The sequence below is a fragment of the Leptodactylus fuscus genome, chromosome 3, assembly GCF_031893055.1.
Source record: "Leptodactylus fuscus isolate aLepFus1 chromosome 3, aLepFus1.hap2, whole genome shotgun sequence".
In the NCBI taxonomy this organism is placed as follows: domain Eukaryota; kingdom Metazoa; phylum Chordata; class Amphibia; order Anura; family Leptodactylidae; genus Leptodactylus; species Leptodactylus fuscus.
Window position 1 is genome coordinate 67,792,017 of NC_134267.1, and position 17,654 is coordinate 67,809,670.

General features: G+C 43.5%; 2 protein-coding genes across 3 annotated transcripts in view; both read right to left on the reverse strand.

Moving 5' to 3' along the window:
• Positions 1-10,971, reverse strand: part of SERAC1 (serine active site containing 1) — a 73,196-nt gene extending 62,225 nt beyond the window's left edge. Inside the window, exon 1 of the mRNA XM_075267701.1 lies at positions 10,905-10,971. The gene's annotated coding sequence lies outside the window, so the exon portion shown is untranslated. The remainder of the gene's footprint in view (positions 1-10,904) is intronic.
• GTF2H5 (general transcription factor IIH subunit 5) lies at positions 1,133-10,978 on the reverse strand. Of its 2 annotated transcripts, none has more exons than XM_075267732.1 (3): positions 10,905-10,978; positions 5,637-5,772; positions 1,133-1,507 (listed from the first exon to the last, which is right to left on the reverse strand). In XM_075267732.1, exons 2-3 carry the CDS (start codon positions 5,669-5,671, stop codon positions 1,327-1,329), a joined length of 216 nt encoding a protein of 71 aa, XP_075123833.1. In that variant the 5' UTR covers positions 5,672-5,772; positions 10,905-10,978; the 3' UTR covers positions 1,133-1,326. The 2 variants fall into 2 exon arrangements, with proteins under 2 accessions (XP_075123833.1, XP_075123834.1); XM_075267733.1 differs by lacking the exon at positions 10,905-10,978 and adding an exon at positions 9,868-9,915.
• Between the last annotated feature and the right edge of the window lie 6,676 nt (positions 10,979-17,654).

Genomic DNA, 17,654 nt, shown 5'->3' on the forward strand with positions numbered 1-17,654 from the left:
ATGACACTGGGGAAGATGAAGGGGGTGAGGAGAGAACGGCATGAAACTGGGGACAGAGATGGAGGGAGCCCAATGAAACTGGGGGGGGGGACGGCATGACACTGGGGCAGAGACGGGGGACATGAAACTGGGCAGATGAAGGGGGAGAACGTGATGAAACTGGGGACAGAGATGGAGGGGGGGACATGAAACTGGGGGCAGAGGAAGGATGTGTATGAAACTGGGGGAGAGATGGAGGGGGGGCATATAATTTACGGGTGACTGTAGGAGGATTATACTGTGTGGGGGCACATGATAAATTAATGAGAATGGGCAGAGTCAACATAAGTGGGTGGAGCCAAATTTGCCGCAGCACGCAGAGCGCGCCGCACATTTTGCCCCTCTTTCTACTCTTTAAAAATTGGGAGGTATGGCGTTGGTGACGCCACACTCCTGCGTGACACTCGCTTCATCTGCGACACACAGTGTCTCGAGTCCCCCGCCTCCTTTACAAGGGGGCCCACTGAGGCTCTGTCGCCCAAGGGCCCATAAAAACCTGGAGCCGGCCCTGCCTGTGAGATAGGAGAAGTGACATCACTTACTCAGTGCTGGCAGGACAATCAGCTCAGCTAATTGCAATTTGCTGATAAAGTCTATTATCTCTCTATGTAAACACACAGATAACACAGTCTTTCTATACAAGCATGTGCATATTATCTGATCTGTATAAGTATTATGATAACTCAGTGTAATTCAGCAAGCTGGGGAGTGGGGGATGGGAGGGGAATACAGTAAGCGAGAAGAAGAGACTGCAGGCAAACAGTGAGATGGGAAAACTCCTTTAAATAGATGCAGACACATAGGAATAGGCAAAAGGAAGAGAAGTAGGTAAACATTCTTAAAGTGACAAGAGATCAAACAGATGTAGCCAGACTGCTACGTCTGCTGGGAAATCAGAACATCAGTAAATTCAGCCAGAGTTACAGTTACGATGTGTTCCATATAACGACCTACAAGAAATTGAGTACTTAATATAAATTACATAGTACAATATATGTGAAGGAACAAAAAGTTCACAGCATCACTCTGCATTTGTGAAGTGTGCAGAAAAGGACCAGATCAATATGTAGAATGAAAAGAAAAATATTCACAATCTTGTTAGAGGACCTTTATTGGTATTTTACAACACCAAAATAACACAAAGTTTAAATATTAACATAACAGAGGTCTAAACTGAAGAGTGAAGTGACATAGAACATAAAATTACCTTTGTACATAATAAAGTGCTTTATTAGAGTTAACCCACAAATAAAACACTAACCCATCCTATTTTACAGTCCATACATTTTACTTCTGTGTGATAGGAAATGAATTCTGGTCCATAAGTTCTCCAACCTTCTCCTGGAGGACAGTAACCAACTCAGCTAGGACAAACACATGGGTTTCATCCAAGTCCTGGATAATAAACTTGGTTCCTAAAGCATTAGTTTCATCCAAGTATAAGAGGAACTGTTTCATAGCTGGGTCACTGCAAATACAAACACAAGAGGGTACACTGGTCATCCAAGTAGTAGGCACGTCATTACTCAATCACAAAATCATTTAGAATAAAAGAACACTGAGGTACAAAGAGGAGACCAACTTACAAATAATACTTTATGTATTGCATTTTGTTTGAAACGGCAAATAAAAGATTCTAAAAGGTTTGTTCACACAGCGGAATTTGCATTCCACGTGTGAACACTTCCGCGCGGCTAGCCACAACGGGATGTCGGTGCAGTGCACCAGCATCCAGTCGTGGCATTCCACTCTGGATTAGGCCTGAAGAATGGGCCTAATTGGGAGGGAGCTTCGTGTCGCGGAATCTGCAGCAAGATAGGGCGGCTCGCTTCTTTTTTACGCTACTAGCTAGCGGAAAAAAGAAGCGAGCACCTCCCATTGAAGTAACTGAGAGCTGTTTTTGGAGCCGGATTCCGCTTCAAAATCCACTCCAAAAAACTCAGTGTGAATATACCCTAAGACTGAAGCCCCACTTTGCGAAAGTGCAGAGTACTAACTGCAGAAGAACTGCCAAAAATACTGCGTTTTACAGTACCTGCAAAGTGGATGGGATTCTGGCTAATCCATTCACACATTGAAGAAAGTGCAGCATGTCAATTATACCTTCCATATAGGTATAACAGAACCAGAAAGTCTGCAGAGGAAAACATGATTTGCTTCACGAGGCTTTAACCTAAAAGCTCCAAGTTGCAGAAAAGCAACTTTTTAATTAGCAGATTTTGCTGCAATTGTTTGAGCCAACAAAAGGATTGGATTTAGCAAAAAAGAAAAATATAAGATAAGTATGTATATTTCCCATTCAATACACAATGATGGGAAGGGAACAGAAGAAGAGTAGTGAAATATAATGATGCGCTAAAAAAAATGTAACCTTTATTAAATAAAAATTGAATTCCCAAAAAGTATATATAACGCAACAAAAGGATGTCTCCCACATACTAGAGCTGGACGTTTAATAGAAAAATAACCGAACGTCAGCCAGGATTTTGTTCATATCACTTATTTTAGTTATTACAATATTTGCTAGGTTACTGCAGTTTTATTCAGACCGAATAAAGACGAACCAAAACTGCTATTATACCCAGGTCTCTTTAGACCCCAAGTTACAAATTTTTGTGAGGAAAAACACATTCTGTAGTGCGGACATACGCAGTCGGCTCTGCCCAGACCCGATGCCTGGCAGAGTGAATTCAGAGCCGGAAGACGCCGCGGGGAAGCTGCACGGAGAAGACTTCTTGGAGGATCCAGCCTGACCCTCACTCATGGACTTGGTAAGTATAATTTGATCGAACGTTGCCTACACCTGAAACGAGCATTTTCCCCCCATAGACTATAATAGGGTTCGATATTCAATTTGAGTAGTCGAATATTGAGGGGCTACTCGAAACGAATATCAAACCTCGAACATTTTAAGGTTCGCTCATCTCTAGTTATCAGGCAATGACACTACATGCATGAGACGTTAACGGAGCTACAATAAGGACTGGACTCTGGCAAGTTACAAATCATAGAAAGTTCCTGCATTCATAGTGGCATCCATTGGCAACTGATCAAGACAACAGACATGACCAAGATGGTTAGATAAAGTCTTTAAAACTCTACAACATTTTTAATCACTTGTATTTGCAAAACTGACAGACTTTTGTCTAAATTTACATATGGTTTTGTTCCTGGGAAAACTCCTTTAACCCGTTCCTGCTCTGCGCCATACTATTACATCGCTCCAAGTATATAGTTCCTACCTCTCAGCTATGTTATAGAAAAGCTTACAGAGTAGGAAGATACTCAAACTCTGGCGGATTAACCCTGGGATTATGGCATCCAGGGGATCTGTGGGAAAGATTGCCACCCAAGGTCATCCCCTCAAGCCCCTCTCTCTTACAAACGTGGAAAAACTCAACCCATATGAATATGGTATTGACAATCGTTATGACCTGCCGGACAAAGCTGCCATGTCATTCTTAATGTAGAGTGAACACCATAAAAGCAAAATGCAAAAATGTATATAAGTTTATTTTACATGGACCCCCAAAAAAGTAAATAAAAGCTAATCAAAACTTTATATGTATCCCAAAATGGTGGGAAATGAAATAACTACTTATCACGCAAAGAATAAGCCCTCACATAGCTACATGGACAGTAAAATAAAAAAAAGTTATGAATTTTGGTAGGAAGGGAATATATGAGAAAAGTTGCCAAGCATCAACATACAAACTAACTCTTGTCCTTAACCGTATCCTGACATCTGCCATACTAGTTCGGTGGATGCTGGGTGTTTAAAGATTGCGTTCGCTCAGGAGCCAGGCGGCTGCCATAGCCAGCAGGTGTCTGCTGTTTTATATAGCAGACACCCGGTGCTAATGCCCATGATCAGTGCCCACACCGACTGCGGGCATTAACCCTTTTGGCGCTTCAGTCAAAGCTGACCGAGACGCCATCTTACCAAAGGTGCGTGGGCGCCAACATTTTGTTGGGTATCACCGGCACCCAGAGCAAGTTCTGGGGCTGACATTCTGTTGGCATGACAATCTGGAGCCTTGTGAAGGCTCCCAAGACTGTCTGTAATCATTTTCTAAAGCAGACTAATCTATGTAGCCTACAATAGAAATGACTGTAAAAAATTGTAAGTGCCAAAATGACATTTTTTTTCCACTGTTTTTCCTCTGATTAAAAATTTGAATAAGAAAAGTGATCAAAGCAATAGCAATTGCCCCAAATGGTATAACTAAAAAGTATACCTGATCTTGCAAAAAAAAAAAAAAAAGACGCCCTATGTATCCCCATACACAAAAGTGTAAAAAGGTTACCGGTGTCAGAATATGGCAACTTTCAGAAAAAAATTTGTTGGTACGGTTTTGGATTTTTGTTAAAGGGTTAAAATGTAAATAAAACCATATAAATTTGGTATCCTCGGAATCGCACCGAAACATAGAATACAGATAATATGTCATTTTTGGCTGCACAGTGAATGAAGCCTGTGGGAAAGTCACACAAATGCACTTTTTCTTCAAATCCCCCATTCTGAATTTTTTCCAGCTTCCCAGTACATTATACAGAATAATGGCAGCATCATGAAGAAAAATTTGTCCCGCAAACATTAAGACCTCATATGGCTCCGAGAGCGGAAAAATTAAAAAATTATGGGGTTTGGAAGGAGGGGGGGAAATGGAAGGGAGTCAAAATTAAAAATGCCCGTGGCTGGAAGAGGTTAAGGAATAGAGATGAGCGAGTACTATTCGAAATGGCCGTTTCGAATAGCATGCACCCATAGGAATGAATGGACACAGCCGGCATGCAGGGGGTTAAGAGGCCGGTCGTCAGCAAAGTCTGTGTGCCGGCCGCTTCCATTCATTCCTATAGGTGCGTGCTATTCGAAACGGTCGTTTCGAATAGTACTCACTCATCTCTATTAAGGAACACCCGAGCATATTTGCACACAATTATGGCAGAAGGCAGATAAAAACGTTGAAAAATATAGGGTGGGGGAGAGGGAACACAAAGCCCACTAATCCAGATTGCATGTGTGTGAAGAATATTGCTTCAAAAGGATATAATATCCATAACTTACGTCCCACACATGATGGTATGACTGCACTGTAAGAGCTCCTCGGTCCGGAGCACCACAGCAATAGGGAAAGTGTCTTCAAAGAAGAGTTCCAGCAAAAGTCCAAATATTTATTTCTCAAACATTAAAAGTGAACAAGGTTCAAAATAGACATGGCATTATTCACCCATAGAGAGTAAAAGCGTTCAAGCTGACGGGTTTCGTACCAAAACGCGTCAGTTTGAACGCTCTTTTACTCTCTATGGGTGAATAATGCCACGTCTATTTTGAACCTTGTTCACTTTTAATGTTTGAGAAATAAATATTTGGACTTTTATACACGTCTGCTGGAACTCTTCTTTGAAGATACTTTCCCTATGGCAGATAAAAACTCCTCTCTCTCCAGCTAGTAGGACCATTCCCGGGGGTAGTTTTAATTGCTTTCCACATCAGCTATCTAGCAATGAACTGTCAGAAGTTTGGAGGGTTAAAAACTACTAAAAGCTTTCCTATAGGCCGTACCAGAAATACAGAATAAAAGGCGTGTACTTACCATTCTACAAGGACGCCCTTGAGAACATTCACCATTTTGACAGTCGAAGACTGAAGGACTAGTCAAGTCCTTGAGGTAGAACTTCTTTAATATTATTGTCCTGGTTTTAAGATATGATTGCTAATGAGTTGGAGATCTAAAATAAAAAGTAGTTCTCATCTTAGAAAGCCATGAACTCCTTTTAGTCAGCTCAAAACATGAGTGTATGGCACAACTGGTCGAGTTTAGATGATTATTTGTTAAAAGAAGACTCGGAGCAATCCCCCTCCCATACTTAAACTGGCCACGTGAACAGCTAGTTTAGTTGCTTATGTTGATAATGGGATTGTCCACCCCAACCATCCCATTATCAATTGATCAGAGTGATGACAGCCAATTGTTATCTCTCATTTATAACCAGCTCTAGCTATTGCATTGCCATTCAGTGCTTCTACCCATATCTCCCCTCCAACAAATCCGATATTTACATATGGTCCAAGAAGTTGATATATATATATATATATATGTTGGTACGACGCTTACAGGGCAGGTATTCTTTACAAAAGCAGAGTGAGCTGTAGAACCTTTGGCAAAAACTTCCTTCCCTCTGACGGCTATACTGACCAAACAGGCCAATATCACTGTTATATAAGACATTTATTACATCATTTATAGATGGACCTTCTGTCATTTTTCTTAATGCTGTTTTAGCAATGTTCTCCCCTATAAATGTTGATGTCTAGGACATACATGGACTTTAAATGCAATCCTATTTCTAAAAAAACACATAAGCACATGTCATACATACATTGCCAAATAGAAAGGCGCTAAATAAGCATGGAAACGACAGAAATAATATGACAAATTGTAGCATTGTTTGGTAATGTCACTTGCTTATATTTATCACACTATAATGAACTTAAATCTCCAAATTTACCTAACATTACATATAAAGATAAATATGTATACACAAAAGAGAAATAGTGTGCCCCATGCTTAAAAAGTGCCAAACGTCATGCCAAAAAACCCCTAGCGCTGGCAGAGTCAGTGTTGTCGACTAATCAGACCATGTTTTTGATTTATCTAAATTAAAAGGATGAAAGCTGAAATATGAGATTGGTCGCCATGGCCAGAATTCACAGAATATGACCCGTATCCCTAATCTACAGGAAAGTCTCCCTGTGTCTCCAATGTGCAGGAATGACCTGCGCTCCTGTTACTATGGGGCTGGTGTAATTATTAGAGATGAGCGAACACTGTTCGGATCAGCCGGCGTCACAGGTGCTTCCATTCATTTCTATGGGAGCGTGCTGTTCGGATCGGCTGATCCGAATAGTGTTCGCTCATCTCTAGTAATGATGCCTCACTCACATGGGGTATCCTGTAGCATAATACTGAAACAGAATTGCCTCAGGCCGCACACCCTCCAGATGAAATATTCGCGGTATCCATAACAATATGAATCCTGCTTCAATCTCTGCCTTTATTAAATACAATGGAGGCAGAATCAAAGCAGAATTTACGCAGCCCTAATGGAAGTGCTACAGATTTTCCAAGCGGATTTGCACATAGAAAATCTAAAGTACCATAGTTCACATTAGTAGCAAATCAGATGAAATTTTAACAAATGTATTAATAAATAAAAGCTATTAGATGGATATGGATATTTAGTTCCATAATATAAAGGGGTTGACATCAATGGGAGCAGAGCTACAATAAGGGAACCTGTCCGTATAGTATAAATACTGGAAGCACCCCCTAAACTGCTCATCCACAAATGGTGGGGACCAACATTTTCATGACTTTTTGAGAAAACTGGTAAAAACTGAACAGAGAATGTCTCCACTTTTCTTACAATTATGTTACACAGATTTTCAGTCATTTCGGCTACAGATCGAGAGTGCCTTTTGGTCCTGATACAGTCCTATGAAAAAGTTTGGGCACCCCTATTAATCTTAATCATTTTTAGTTCTAAATATTTTGGTGTTTGCAGCAGCCATTTCAGTTTGCTATATCTAATAACTGATGGACACAGTAATATTTCAGGATTGAAATGAGGTTTATTGTACTAACAGAAAATGCGCAATATGCATTAAACCAAAATTTGACCGGTGCAAATATATGGGGAACCTCAACAGAAAGGTGACATTAATATTTAGTACATCCTCCTTTTGCAAAGATAACAGCCTCTAGTCGCTCCCTGTAGCTTTTAATCAGTTCCTGGATCCTGGATGAAGGTATTTTGGACCATTTCTTTCTACAAAACAATTCAAGTTCAGTTAAGTTTGATGGTCGCCGAACATAGACAGCCCGCTCTCAAATGATCTGAAAACAAAGATTGTTCAACATAGTTGTTCAGGGGAAGGATACAAAAAGTTGTCTCAGAGATTTAACCTGTCAGTTTCCACTGTGAGGAACATAGTAAGGAAATGGAAGACCACAGGGACAGTTCTTGTTAAGCCCAGAAGTGGCAGGCCAAGAAAAATATCAGAAAGGCAGAGAAGAAGAATGGTGAGAACAGTCAAGGACAATCCACAGACCACCTCCAAAGAGCTGCAGCATCATCTTGCTGCAGATGGTGTCACTGTGCATCGGTAACAATACAGCGCACTTTGCACATGGAGAAGCTGTATGGGAGAGTGATGAGAAAGAAGCCGTTTCTGCACGTACGCCACAAACAGAGTCGCCTGAGGTATGCAAATGCACATTTGGAGAAGCCAACTTCATTTTGGAAACAAAAATTGAGTTGTTTGGTTATAAAAAAAAAAGGCGTTATGCATGGCATCCAAAAAGAAACAGCATTCCAAGAAAAACACTTGCTACCCACTGTAAAATTTGGTGGAAGTTCCATCATGCTTTGGGGCTGTGTGGCCAATGCCGGCATCGGGAATCTTGGTAAAGTTGAGGGTCGCATGGATTCCACTCAGTATCAGCAGATTCTTGAGAATAATGTTCAAGAATCAGTGACGAAGTTGAAGTTACGCCGGGGATGGATATTTCAGCAAGACAATGATCCAAAACACCGCTCCAAATCAACTCAGGCATTCATGCAGAGGAACAATTACAATGTTCTGGAATGGCCATCCCAGTCCCCAGACCTGAATATCATTGAACATCTGTGGGATGATTTGAAGCGGGCTGTCCATGCTCGGCGACCATCTAACTTAACTGAACTTGAATTGTTTGTCCAAAATACCTTTATCCAGGAACTGATTAAAAGCTACAGGAAGCGACTAGAGGCTGTTATCTTTGCAAAAGGAGGATCTACTAAATATTAATGTCACTTTTCTGTTGAGGTGCCCATACTTTTGCACCGGTCAAATTTTGGTTTAATGCATATTGCACATTTTCTGTTAGTACAATAAACCTCATTTCAATCCTGAAATATTACTGTGTCCATCAGTTATTAGATATATCAAACTGAAATGGCTGTTATAAACACCAAAATATTTAGAACTAAAAATGATTAAGATTAATAGGGGTGCCCAAACTTTTTCATAGGACTGTACAATTATTGCACAACTTTACCTCCCTCTCATACAGTTGTTTGACTTCTTGTAAGGCCTGCTTCACATCTGTGTTCAGGTTTCCATTTGGGGGGCCCACTTGGGGACACCATGATCGGAAACCTAATGCGAATTAAAAAAAAGCCGGTACCACAGACTATAATGTGGTCCACTTGGTTTCTGCCCGAAAAGGACAAAAAACATGGAGAGGGAAACGGAATCCCCAAACGAAGTGCAAGCGCTGGTGTGAACCCAACATAACTCTCCCCCATTAGGTTTTCTCTCAGAAGTACAGAAATGTCTCTCCATAATTGACAGCCCTACATGCCACGATGCCAATTCACTACCAAAGCGGGAACAACTGTGCACATGTCCGGACTGCACGTGCTACGCGGTTTGCATAGATCCCATTCACTTCTATGCTTGTACAGGAAGAGACAGCCATTCCTGAAGGAATCAGACTGTGCGAAGACTGATGGTTTGACCTACTAAGTCCAGTTGATGACGGTCAATGAGCTTCAGAGTAACCTTCTACCGTTATGTACTTACTAGTGATCAGGGAAAGCATACACTGTAATATTATATAATGTAATATTATGGGCTTTAACTTGCAAAACTACAACTCCCAGCATTCCCTGGCAGCCAGTTGCGGCCAAATTTACCATCGTGGTAAAACCTCATCACTGCTTGCGCACAGTAGCGTGACAAAGTAGGACTAGCGCCATTACACTGGACCTGGGGCTCACCTGCCACACAGGAAACGCCACGGCCAGAACTCACGTGACCCAGGACCACCACAATGGAAGCTCCGCTCTATGATAACTAGGATAATACTTCCTCCCCCCTGCTCCTGAGCGCAGCCAATCAGAGAGCTAGCGTGTATGTGATTGACATCCCCTTGTGTCCCGAGGACCCGAGTGCTATATCAGAGCGGAAACCACTGAGGGAAGACAGGCGAGGAGTACCACAGAAATGGCCGCACACCCTCAACTAATGTAACTAGGACCTAGTGTAAACTGCGCCGCCTAGCGAGAAGGAAAGGCGGAGACAATACAGAGTCAGTGGGTGGGTAGTATGCAGGCGCCCTCTAGTGGCGCACTAATGGGACTGCACTACTGGCTGCTTTTATGCATATACTGACTGGAATTCACTCAGGTCATTCATATTAGATTGGAACAAACACCATTGACACAGTGCAAAGAAAAAAATTGAAAAAGGCAAACTAGATCAATGTTTTTGATGTTTCGGTCGTTAGACCTTCATCAGAATAGATCTAGAAATAATGAACAAACATTAAACAGCAATGTGACATGAAAGGTCAAGGCTCAATATCATAGAGAAAATAAATAAATGCACTATATACAGTGTACATGAAAACCGTAATGAGACAATGAAGAGACAGAGAAGTAGAAAACAAACATATAGAGGAAACCAGGAGAACTATGGTATGCCAAAAGTATAAGAAAGGAGGAACAGTGAGACTGCAGAGCAAAGGTGAAAATTATAATACTGTATGTAGTCGGGTCATATGCAGCAGGGTAAAAATCATGGTACACAGCTGTAAGAGGTGGTGTATAGAGAAAGCAGATAGGTACAGTGTATGGGGGTAAGACAAACACAGATGGCCGGAAATATAGGAGATAAGAAGATAGAAGTAATGTGGGACAGATAGTGAGAGTAAATAGATAAAGCAGAGTGCAAAGATGTGAAAACAATGGCGGAGATTAGAGACTAAGAGACCTGAGTAGCAAGGAGTGAGAGCCAGAATACAGATAAAGCTTACCTAGTGCATAGCATGGCAGGGAGAAGTGTCAGGGCGAGCAAATATAACTCCGGTTATACACAGGCAGCTTCACAGGAAATGAAGTCAGTGCTGACAGCCAAATGGGGAGGAAGTAGAAGGAATATGTGTTCCAAAGAGAGGAAGTAGGAGGGATATGCGTTCCAAAGGGAGGAAGTAGGAGGAATATGCGTTCCAAAGGGAGGAAGTAGGAGGGATATGCGTTCCAAAGGGAGGAAGTAGGAGGGATATGCGTTCCAAAAGGGAGGAAGTAGGAGGGATATGTGTTCCAAAGGGAGGAAGTAGGAGGGATATGCGTTCCAAAGAGGGGGATGAACAATGTAAAAAAGTGTATGGATGTAAATGAATAAAAGTGGAATGTCAGGCCAAATGTGAGTGAATCATATATGTAGAAATGAAAAAAAGAGAACAGGGACAAGAAAGTCAACTAAGTAAAGCAAAGAAGGGGAAAGAAGGAAGAAAAAGAGAAAACATAACATAAAATGAGATTACAAGGTGGGATAAACGAGGGGGGGACTGATAATAATGGTTCAGGGGGGGAAAAGGGGGGTCAAAAAAGGGAAAAACTATCTTGCGCTACCATATATCTGTACTATAGCCATAGGTGATGAAGAGTTGTCACTTCGTCTGTGAAAGAAAATTAAAAATATCAGAAAAATTATGCTAATAGAGTCCCACATATGCGTGAATAGTCTTTAAAAAGGTTATTCAGGCACCGTAAATGTTATTTTAAATCCCAGTCCCGTTTTTAAATAAAGGCTTTAAAACATATGCTAATCGTACCGAACGTGCACCATGGGCGGGGATAAATGATGCGACGTCAGCTTCGGGCACGCTTGCCTCTTCTGTCTTCTTGGAGTAACGCCCTCTGGTTCCGTGTCTTCCGGCTTCTCTTCAAATCCCGCGCCTGCGTAGTAGCGCTTCCCTCAGGAGCGCTACTGTGCAGGCTCACTTGCCATTTTACTTAATGGCAGTTTGCGGGATTTGAAGAGAAGAAGCCGGAAGACACAGAGCCAGAGGGCGTTACTACAAGAAGACAGAAGAGGCAGGAGTGCCCGAAGCTGACATCACATTGTGCATCCCCGCCCATGGTGCACGTTCGGTAAGATTAGCATATATGTTTTAATGCTTTTATTTAGAAACGGGACGGGGGTTTAATATAACATTTATGCTGCCTGAATAGCCTTTTTTTAAAGGCTATTCACACATATGTGGGGCTCTATTAGCATAATTTTGCTGATAGAGCCCCTTTAAGGCAGTCGTATGGTTAGGGGTACAGAGCACACAAGTATTCAATGTAATGAGCAAGATCCACATCTACCTATGGAAAAAGGAAATTTAAGTAAGAAAGGATATAGTGAAATATCACATCAACAAGGTAGCAAAGCATTCAATATGTAAAAGTTCGATCATACGCTCGATTGAGTCCCATAGGTTCGATGGTATTGAGTGAGTGTATCCAAAAGGATTCACGCTGCTTAAGAATAGCGATCCGGTTGCCCCCTCTGCGGGGTTGTGGAACGTGTTCAATTACCTGAAAACATAATTGTGATATGTTTGTGCTTGCTAAAATGTGCTGGTACAGGAAGAGAATCCACGTGATTTCTGATGGTAGACTTGTGCTTGGAGATACGGTCCTGTATATGTTGAGTAGTTTCACCTACATAAAGTAGGCCACAAGGACATTTGAGCAAATAATCTAAGAAAGAGGAATCAAACGTGAAGAAATCCTTGATAGGAAACCGGCGTCCTGTATGGGGATGTGAAAAATGATCCCCTCTGATCACCGCAGAGCATTGTATATATAGTGTGTGCAGCAAAATTTATTTCTACTTGATTACGTAGGTCGAAGGACTTTTTTTTTTGCTAGCACCACAACTCTGCTATAAGAGTGTGCGGTACCACCGTTACTTTGTATTCATATTAGATTGGACCCAGCAATAGGAAAACAGAAAAAAAGCTTTTAATGAAGTAAAATAATAAGTAGGTTTTTTTTTTTAAATTCAGGGCACTGTGAGGCTTAGTTTGTTTAGGGGGCTTGGTTTTTGTAACCAGAGCATAGTGTACGAGTTCTCTTACTCTGGAAACACAGTGTGAGGTTTATTCGCACCTTATAATCGGGCACACTGGGGGCATTTCCTTTTTTATGGGGCACAGTGAGAGTGTTTTTATTCACTGGGCTCAGGGAAGGTATTTCTAAAATAAGAGTCACGTTACAGATATTTTTAAATTGGGGTCACAATGTGGCAACTTTTCATATTGGGGCAGAGTATGTTTCTCTTTTTATTAAGGCCTGTGCACACGGGGTAAACGTGTGCTCATTTTTGCATAAAACACGTGTATAGAATACACGTGTAAAAATCAGACTCCCATTGACTTCAATGACATTTTTTGCACGTGTAAAAAACCCACAAAAAAAGCGTAAAAAAACGCACGCTTTTGGCGTGTTTTTTACACGTGTAAAAAATGTCATTGAAGTCAATGGGAGTCTGATTTTTACACGTGTATTATGCAAAAATGAGCGTCCTTTTACTGCATGTGTACGGGTCCTTAGACACCGAGCAACCGCCTGTCATCTGCTTGGATAGTCATCTGGAGCACTGGAATGATGTAGATGGTGGTGGAATGGAGAAACGTACAGCAGCTGGAGCCCTCTACACCCACAAGGGATGACAAAATTGCAGAAGGAAAAGAATGAAAAGGCACCGCGCTTACTCCAAATTCTTAATTCACCCGCAGCTTTATTCCAATAAAAAACAAAACAATAATACTGCCATGTAGGTTAGTCTATTTTTGCCCTCCCCTATTATCGCAGGATTTTAATTTGTGAGATAATGAAATATTGATCATTTTTTATCTTCTGGAGTGCTGGATTATTCCTTTCTTTGTATACAGACATTTTTACAAGCATTAAAGCCCACAGAGGAGCTACAGTGAGTTCCTAAGATAAGGCATGTCCATTGTCCACCTATTCAGCAGCATATATTGGTATATAGCTAACTAGTATAAAAGCTATATACAGTATATTCAATTTGTCTGTCATAAACAGGAGCAGACTTACCATTTGCTGAACAGTGCACGTCTAGCCAACCACTTTTACATAGTAGGCAGTGCGCTACTGAGTCATGGGACACAACCCAATTTAACACACAAGGTCTTGACACTAGATAACACCAGGACTCTCTGTGGGAGTTTAACCTATTGCTTCAGTCCTGGCTCTACCTTCCTGTCCTTCTAGTGTTGCGAGTTGCTGCCTGAGCTTGACAATGAATGGCCGTCTTCTCAATAGACTACCTACTAGTCAATAACCAACTACCTACCATTGTCAATCTGACTACCTAACTTCTGTAAGGCAGGGGTTCAGCAACCAGCAGCACTCCAGCTATTGTTAAGCTGAGTACACACAGAGTTTTTTGGACCGGATTTTGATGCGGAATCTGCCTCCAAAAAACATCTCCCATTCACTTCAATAGTAGCCGTTCATGTAATTTTTCCACTAGCAGTTTTTCCTGCTCACGGAAAAAAGAATCAAGCTGCCCTATTTTGACACGGATTCCACAGCTGAATCCGTTGCGGCACAGCACTCCCTCCCAACTAGGCCCATTCATTTGGGCGCAATCCGGAGCAGAATGCCGTGATTGGATGCCGGAGGTGTATGGTTCTGTCCAGTAACTCTGAGTCCGGTGAGACTATATTGTGCTTGTTTTGTTCGAGTGGCTGGAAGCAAGCCCCACGTATAGCATACCTCCCAACTTTTGAAGAACTGAAAGAGGGACAAAATGTGCGGTGCGCATAGCGCGCCGCGGAAAACTTAGCCCCACCCACTTTTGTGTTGACTCCGCCCACTCGTTAATTTTTCATGTGCCCGCACTCAGTATAATCCTCCTACAGTCACCCGTAAATTATATGTTCCCCCTCTATCTCTCCCCCAGTTTCATATACACCCTTCATCTGCCCCCAGTTTCATGTCCCCCTTCCATCTCTGCCCCCATATTCATGTCACCTCCATCTCTGCCCCCAGATTCATGTCCCCACATCTCTGCCCCCAGTGTCATGCCGTCCTCTCCATCTCTGTCCCCAGTGTCATGCAGTCCTCTCCATCTCTGCCCCCAGTGTCATGCCGTCCCCTCCTTCATCTGCCCCCGTGTCATGCCGTCCTCTCCATCTCTGCCCCCAGTGTCATGCCGTCCTCTCCATCTCTGTCCCAGTGTCATGCCGTTCTCTCCATCTCTGTCCCCAGTGTCATGCCGTCCCCTCCTTCATCTGCCCCCAGTGTCATGCCGTCCTCTCCATCTCTGCCCCCAGTGTCATGCCGTCCCCTCCTTCATCTGCCCCCAGTGTCATGCCGTCCTCTCCATCTCTGCCCCCAGTGTCATGCCGTCCCCTCCTTCATCTGCCCCCAGTGTCATGCCATCCTCTCCTTCATCTGCCCCCAGTTCCACGTTCCACCTCCACATTAAACTTACCTTCTCCTCCGCTCCCTCGCCGATCTGTGCACGCCTCTGTCGCTGACACATATGCGGCTGAAGCGAGGAGCTGACTGTCAGCTCCTCGCTTCAGCCGCATATGTGTCAGCAAGACCGGCGGCAGCGGCGAAGCGAGGAGCTGACACAGGTCAGCTCCTCACTTCAGCCGCGTATGTGTCAGGGAGAGAGGCGCGCAGCGGCGAAGCGAGGAGCTGACCTGTGTCAGCTCCTTGCTTCAGCCGCATATGTGTTCAACTCAGATCTGCGTCCTCTGGACGCAGATCTGAGTTGAAATCGGGACATACCTCCCTCCAACCAGGACCGCGGGACATGTCACCCAAATCGTGACTGTCCCGCGGAAATCGGGACGGTTGGGAGGTATGGTATAGTTAGGTTATCCAATCTGTATAGCTAGTGGCTCAGACGAGCAGGTATTTATTTTGTTTTTGTCTGAAGTTAAGGCTGTATTTTCCATTTCTTTTCTAAATAAATCAGTTTGCTGCATATTTTGCATCCGTCTTGAATGTTTAGGTCCACACCACTGCTTCTACCAAGCTAACTTTCCCACAATACATTTTATAATGTGTCCATTATACTATACACAATAATTATTTTATTTAGTACATTTTCAGCTGTCAACTGGTGAACTATTTCATCCTTGGGTTTTGATAGCGACAAAGGCCCCTAACAGACTCTTCAGCACACAGTCTTATAACACACTCCTCAACATTGAAATTGTGACACCAAGGAGAAGCCATTAAAGTATGCAAATAAAGAAATTTTGGGGCGCTCGTAGCAGACGGTCGCATGTAGCTAGAGCTCCGTCCTGAGCCAGTCATATCATCCTGAATTTCAGCCTGAAACCTGGTGTCCCGGGTTCCTCCTGCTATGGGACACATACCTGCTTCGGTCCCTCCATCTGCGGACCTCCACTGTGGTGTTGCCGGTCCCGAAGTCGTCCGGAGTAGCTGCGGCCTGTTCTCCTCACACGAGGCCGGTGGCCATTTTCTGGATCCTCCGACGTGGCAGCCTGCTATACCTACCCGGCCTGCTGCCCGGACCCTGCCGGTAGTCGACCTTCACTAGCCTGAACCTCCCCAAGTCTCAGGTGGCAACTACTGCAGGCTTCGGCCTAAACGCAATTCGTGACCGCGTTGCTGTAGAGTGGGGATCCTGCAGGGGACTTGTGCTGCCCGGACCATCCTCCCTCCCCCTCATGCTTGGATGGATATCATGACTACCTGCCTAGTGTTGTGTGCCCGTACTCTGCTGCTATCCATAGACTTTCTGTTTGGAGTCCCCTCACCAGTCCCTCCTGGCAGCTCACTGACACGTGTTGGGGTGTTATATTTTGGTGCAACTAAGCTGCCTGCTCTCTCCTGGTGGCCCTGCGAGGTGGCTGATATCTATCTGATTGCCCGTCTGCCTGCTTGGATTGTACCTCCGTTGTCTCTCCTGGCATCCTGCTGTTGTATTGCAGATTATTGTACTTTCATATGCATGCTGCCTGTCCCGTTTTGTATTATTCTCTCATAGTCCTGGGACTGCTGCTGTTTTCCTTTAAGTGGACTCTCCTTCATATATATATATGCTGCCTGCTCCTTTTTGTGTTATCTTCTTATAATATTGGGACTGCTGTGGCCTACCTCAGTGGCTTCGGACCTACTTATCCGCCATTATACTGTACCTACTCTTACAGCATGCAAAAAGGGCGGTGGCAGATTCTCCACGATGAGTCACCAGCAGTCATCCTCTACGTCTGAGCGCCTACGGAGGTTCGCTAGGTCCGCTACTCCCCCTGCTGCTGCTTCACCTGTGGCTTCCCCCCCTGACCTGCCTACAGGTGACTGTGCAATTGTTGGAAGCGATCCAGGCTGGCACCTCCTCCCTTACTGGCAAGATTGAGGAGGTCAAAATCGACCTTGGCCTGCTCCGTCAGGACTTTCAAACTTTGCGGTGCAGGGTGAGTGAAATGGAGGATCTTGTCTCCCAAGTGGAGGAACCTGTTCAACCCATTCCTGCTAAAATTCAGGAGTTGGAGCAGGCGGCAAATCTCTGGACACAGAGAGCCGATGACCTAGAGAATAGACTACGCCGCAATAACCTGTGAATCCTGGGGCTTCCGGAACGGGCGGAGGGTGCTGATCCTTAATCCTTTGTTGAGAAGTGGCTTAGAGATACTCTACCAGATGCACATTTCTCACCTATATTCGCTGTGGAACGGGCCCAAAGAGTCCCTGCTAAACCGCCTCCTCACCGGGATACT